This window comes from Rana temporaria, chromosome 6 (genome assembly GCF_905171775.1).
Source record: "Rana temporaria chromosome 6, aRanTem1.1, whole genome shotgun sequence".
NCBI classification, from domain to species: Eukaryota; Metazoa; Chordata; class Amphibia; order Anura; family Ranidae; genus Rana; species Rana temporaria.
In genome coordinates, this window is record NC_053494.1 from 177,689,605 (window position 1) to 177,696,092 (window position 6,488).

At 43.0% G+C, this 6,488-nt stretch overlaps 1 protein-coding gene across 1 annotated transcript in view; it reads left to right on the plus strand.

Annotated features, from left to right (window-relative positions):
* Positions 1-4,538, plus strand: part of IFIH1 (interferon induced with helicase C domain 1) — a 92,656-nt gene extending 88,118 nt beyond the window's left edge. Inside the window, exon 17 of the mRNA XM_040357856.1 lies at positions 3,816-4,538. Coding sequence (XP_040213790.1) covers positions 3,816-3,995 — 180 coding nt within the window. The 3' untranslated portion in view covers positions 3,996-4,538. The remainder of the gene's footprint in view (positions 1-3,815) is intronic.
* The last annotated feature ends 1,950 nt before the right edge of the window (positions 4,539-6,488 follow it).

The window sequence follows — 6,488 nt, forward strand, 5'->3', positions numbered from 1 at the left end:
GGGAACGACGGCCATACTTTATACAGCACATACGTGGGCTGTGTAAAGTTAGGGCAGGTAAAAGGACGACTAAAATTGCGAAGGGAAACTAGAGTAGCGACAACGTACCGAACGCGAAAAACCGTCGTGGATCGCCGTAAAACCTCACTGGAATACGACGCAAACTCCACCCAGCGGCGGCCGCGGTATTGCATCCTAAGATCCGACAGTGTAAAACAATTACACCTATCGGATCTTAGGGATATCTATGCGTAACTGGTTCTATGAATCAGTCGCATAGATACTCTGAGAGATACGACGTCCATACTTAACATTGAGTACGCCTCATATAGCAGGGGTAACTTGACGCCGGAAAAAGCCTTACGGAAACGACGTAAAAAATGCGGCGGGCGTACGTTTGTGGATTGGCGTATCTAGCTAATTTGCATACTCAACGCGGAAATCGACGGAAGCGCCACCTAGCGGCCAAGCGTAAATATGCACCTTAGATCCGACGGCGTACTAAGACGTACACCAGTCGGATCTAGCCCAGCTTCAGGCGTATCTTGTTTTGTGGATACAAAACAAAGATACGCCGGAGCAAACTAGAAGTTACGCGGCGTATCAATAGATACGCCGTCGTAACTTCTTCGTGGATCTGGCCCATTGTGGGGATTTCAAAAAGATTATTGTGCCGTTATAATAGGACAGGATACTGTCATAAGTGGCGTGCGCTACATCAACAGAGCAGATAGACCTGTTTCAGCTACAGTGGGGATCGAAAGTTTGGGCACCCCATGTAACAGGAAGTGTAAAAAATCTTCCCAATGTTATGTTGTTAGCCAACATGTCCCTTATCCCCAAACCTAATAAAAATCACTCCCTTCCCCAAAACTACAGGCCCATATCGGTCATTAATAACGATCTCAAAATTTTCAGCAGGATTCTAGCAGACCGCCTGGCGAGTGTGATCTCTTCCTTGATATCCCCTTTTCAGGCTGGTTTTATTCCCCACCGTCTGATCACGGATAACATCCGCCTGGCATCTAACATAATCCAGGATGCGAATCTGTACTCCAGGAAGGTGGTCCTGTTGAGTTTAGACATACAAAAGGCGTTTGATAGCGTCTCCTGGGATTATGTTTCGGCCCTTTTGGTCCGTATGGGCTTCACTGGGGAGTTCCTACGAGGCTATCTGGCTCTATATAATAACCCACAGACCCGTATTAAAATCCCGGGGTGTAGCTCGGACTTTTTCGGTTTGGGCAGGGGAACGAGGCAGGGGTGCCCCCTCTCCCCCCTTATATTTGCCCTTGCCCTCGAACCCCTGGCGATTGAACTGTTGCGTAACCCGGATATCTCAGGATACCACAAGGGCAGTGCAGAATATAAGTTCTGCATGTATGCGGATGACGTGCTAATGTTTATCACCAACCCTTTGGTCACCCTGCCCAACTTATTTACCACCTTGTCTAAATTTGCTAGGGTCTCTGGCCTCGAGGTGAATGTTTCGAAATCTAGTGCTCTTCCAGTCGGTTACCCCCACTCAGAACTAGACCTTCTTAGGCATAACTTTAAATTCTCCTGGGCTGTTCACTCGCTCCCATATTTGGGTATCAACCTTACTGACAACTATCATAAACTCTTTGAGGCAAATTTTCCCCCAATGGTTTCCAAAATTAAACAATTGCTCAGAACCTGGGCCCCTCTCCATATCTCCTTTTTGGGCAGAGTAACTGCCATAAAAATGACCTGTCTCCCGAAACTAATGTACCTTTTTAGATCCCTTCCCCTTAGACTACCCAAATCTTATGTCCTTAAAATTCAATCCCTTTTTAATAATTTTATTTGGAAAGGTAGGCCCCCTAGATTTGCGAGAGAGGTTCTCTACTGTTCCTCCAGGGGAGGTGGCCTCGGGGTTCCCCAGGTCTGGCTCTATTATCTATCCAGTAGATTTTCCCAACAGGCCCAATGGACTATCGGTAACCCCAGAGTTCCTTGGGTTAGATTCGAAATGGACTCAATTCTCCCATTTTACCTCCCTGGCCTCATGTGGTCCTCTAACCCTGCAGGGTTTACTCTCAGATCCAAAAACCTCATAGTAGCTTCGTCCCTACTCCTCTGGGATAGTAATAAACTTAAGCTGAACATGATCTCACAGCCGCCCTTAAATGCTTCATATTTGGGGGACCCACGTTTCCCCCCAGCCTACTCCTGCCCTGAGGCTTTTCAGCTCTGGGTGGATCTGGGTCTGGTTAAACTTCGGGATTTCCTACATAACTCCAAACTCATACCCTTCGCCACTCTACAGTTAAAGTTCGGGATACCGGAGGGGGAATTTCTTCACTACCTCCAGATCCGTCACTTTTTCCAATCGCATTATGGCACCCCCCCTACAGACCATCCTTCAGGCTTTGAGGTCATATGTAACTCTACTCCTAGGGGCAGGGGACTAATATCTGTGATATATTCTCTGATGATCGCGGCTCTCCGACCCGCTGGCTTGCGATATAGGTCCCAGTGGGAATTGGAGTTGCAGTTGGCCGCTGGTGACTTAGATTGGCAGTCCTGCTGGTCCAATATGCGAAAATGTACGCTTTCCCTTTCTATTAGAGAAACGGCGATTAAGCTATTGACCCGCTGGTACTACACCCCTGTTCGCCTCCACAGCATGTTCCCGCAGGTTTCCCACCTATGTTTTAGGGGTTGTGGGATACCAGGCTCTTTTGTCCACCTATTTTGGGACTGTCCCAAACTTAAACCCACATGGACTGAAGTATTGAAACTGATTGACACTCTAGCAGGCGAACATGTAGAACTTCAGGTCACACAATGTCTTCTCTTTGATAAGGTCGGGGAGGTACGGGGGCCTATGACCAGGTTGATTCATGCAGTTTGCCTGGCCATGTCTTGGGCTATCGCCCTTTGTTGGAAGAAAGATACTGTGCCATTCTCGTTAATACCAAACAGATTGGACCAGATGATGTTGTCTGAAAAAATATATCATACTTTATATGACTCGTTACCTAAATTTGATGCCAAATGGAATCCATGGTTTCTTTTCAGACTCCAGGACTGATGTCTCTTTTCTTTTTTTTGTTTGTCTTTTTTTTTTTTTTTTTTTTTTTTTTTTTTCTTCCTCCCTTTCTCTCTCTTTCCTCTTCTTCTTTCTTTCTCTTTCCTCTTTTTTCTAGTTTTCTACCTACTTTTTGAATACCCGGGAAGACCGTCCCTTCGGTTTCCTGTTGATCTATAACCCTGGCAATCTATGTACACCTTGCAGGTTACAGTTTATTTCAATTGGATCTTGAATCATTACATAGTATCCTCTTTCTGTGTTCACTTTTTGGGATGCTTCGGTTACTATTGATACCTGTAACAAACGTTTATACATTTTTGGCGATATGTTTGCCTGTACCTTACATGTAATGCTTTGTATACTCTTAATAAAGCTTTTTTGAAAACTAAAAATCTTCCCAATGTTGACACGGGGGGTGGGGGGGGAATGATCTGACACGGGTCATAACCCCCCACCCCCCCTTACTCTATCCATACTGGAAAAAAAATGCCTTTAGTTCTACTTTACGTGATACAATAATTTTTTAACATATTTAGCTGTATTTCTTTATTGCATCTGGGGTGCACTGCTGACTTTGATCATTCAAGTGTGGACATTACAATGTTCAATCCCATATTTTATAACTGTACTTTTACAGAAGTATGTCATTTCAGAAGATTTTATTTTGCATGATTTAGAGTGTGTGCATCCTGAATTGTATTTTTTCAGCTGAATTTCTTTATGTTCTGATCAATAAAATGTGTATGTTTTGTTTTAGACGTGGGGAACCATGATGGTGCATAAAGGATTGGATCTACCTTGTGTTAAAATACGCAATTTTGTCATTAAGTACAAGAATGAGAAAGTGATCAAGGATACTTTGGAAAATTGGAGCGAGCTGCCCATTAAGTTTCCGGCATTTAAATACGTGGAGCCCGATGATAGCGATGAGGATTAATAAGTGCAGTACATACACAGATATTGGACTTGCTTTGTTTACTGCTCAGCCTTGCTCATTTGGGGGGGTGGTCAACCTGTTTAATCAGATCCTGTTTAGGGGGGGCTGTCTTTTCGACAGCTCTGACCAGGGGAAGGGGTAATTGCAGGGCCATGCTTGCCATACCCCTAGTGCCAGGGGTAAAAAGGGTTGGGGATGAAGTTTAAACCAAAGAACAATATTTAAAGTATGTTTTTCATTTCATCATCTTTTAGACTGTTGGGAGTAACATTGGGAATAAGGGAGCGAGTTAGCACAGAGGCTGCTGAGAGGAGTCTAAAGACTCTCTGCTGCTTATGTAATAGGCAAACAACACTTGCTTTTGATAGGTAGGCTATAAAGTCCATGACAGCTCTTCAGATAAAGCAGACAGTATGCTGCCTCCAATAACTCATACTGGAGTTTACATTTGTAATTATAATATATGGCTGGTGACACAAGGAATAGGGCCTGCATAGTAGTATAGGGCCTGCATGGTAGTATAGAACCTGCATGGTAGTATAGGGCCTGCATGGTAGTATAGGGCCTGCATGGTAGTATAGGGCCTGCATGGTAGTATAGGGCCTGCATGGTAGTATAGGGCCTGCATGGTAGTATAGGGCCTGCATGGTAGTATAGGGCCTGCATGGTAGTATAGAACCTGCATGGTAGTATAGGGCCTGCATAGTAGCATAGGGCCTGCATAGTAGTATAGAACCTGCATGGTAGTATAGGGCCTGCATAGTAGCATAGGGCCTGCATAGTAGTATATTACTCTAGCTGTAGGTCCGAATTTGCTTAACAGTCATGAAGACCTCAGCCTAATTCTACAAAGTTTTGGTGGCTGGGCAGGCCCCCACCATGTTCTAATATAGTCTATTCTTGTGTAGCCTAAACACAATGCACTAAAAATATTATCTTTTTAACTGTATGGCTATATGCTAAGATTGTCCCTAAAGTGAAGGGAGCTGTTTAGTTAACTGAAGAAATATTCAGACTTGTTTGCTTTATCGCTGCTGCACAAAACACTTTGATGGCTGATTGTGGGTTCAGCTGCCTAAGCACATTGCAGGTAAAGCCTTGTACACATGGTACGATTGTTGGCCAACCAAGCGTCTGATTTTTGTCAAAAGGGCGTGTGCCTCGATCTTGTCTTGCATTCAAATGGTACACAATTGTCGTGCCACAAACACGAATGTGGCCCCTTCTGCTAATTTCGTGTTTGGTGAGCATTGATTCCAAGCATGCGTGTTTGTACTTTCGACTTTGTGATGGATTTGTGTACTGACCATCAGAAAATCAAACGTGGAGCCATTGTCCGCCAAAAATGTACTAGCATGTCATCCAATTGGACAACAATTTTCAAAAGGAGCGTACTAATGGTAAGAATGTAGGACAGCAGTCTGTCAACAGACAATCCCCTTCCAACAATCGTACCGTATATACGAGGCTTTTAAGAGGAAAGGTTGGTCATTGTTGGTAACTGAGCTTCTGCAAAGGTGTGAGCTCATAGAAATATCCCCTTATGCCGGGTACACGCGACCGTTTTTCATGATGAGAAAAATGCAATTTTTTAAATTGGTCATTAAAAACGATTATATGTAGGCTCCAGAGCATTTTTCTTGTCGTTTTTCACGTCATCGTTTTTAACGTCGTGAAAAACGGTCGTGTGTATGCTTTAACGACGGGGAAAAAAACGTGCATTCTCAGGAGCAAGTTATGAGGAGGGAAATTTGCATAATTAGCCCAAAGGGTGGTGCCATTCGAATGGAACTTCCTCTTTATAGTGCCGTTGTACGTCACCGCGCTTTGCTTAAGCAGTTTTTTTCACGATCGTGTGTATGCAAGGCAGGCTTGACAAGAATCACGTTGAGAAAAACATCGTTTTTTTCCATGACATGAAAATATTCGTGTGTACGCGGCTTTAGACAGATTTATACCTGAGATCCTCCACTGATGATAGGGATAATGTGCTTTGTGCTATACTGGTACATTCAATATAGGTAAAGTGCTGACATAAGCACGGTTCTTTATACAGTATAGAACACTATGGAGCTGTTATAGGACTCAGTGGTGAGAATTGTAAAAAAAAAAAAAAAGCCCTTTCCATTTGACTATATAAACAGGTTAACTAAAAAGCAAATTTTTACACTTTCTTTCTTTACTTATACTTTCAAATAAGTCATGTTTATCATACGGGTAATTTTCCTTACAATGCATATATTTAAATGTATTTTTCTATTATCTTTAAATGTATTATTATGTAATTTTACTTTGCACGTTGTCTGTGTTTTTTTTTTTTTTATATATGAATATGATGTTTTTATTGTAAAAATAAGTGAGAATAAAGAAACATTTACCCCCTTTTCAGTGGTGAAACATTGACTCATAGTTTTCAAACGGCAGTTAATGTGTATTAAAAGAATCGTAAAGTAAAGCACCCCCCAACCAGTGTATGCAGGCATTTAAGAGCGC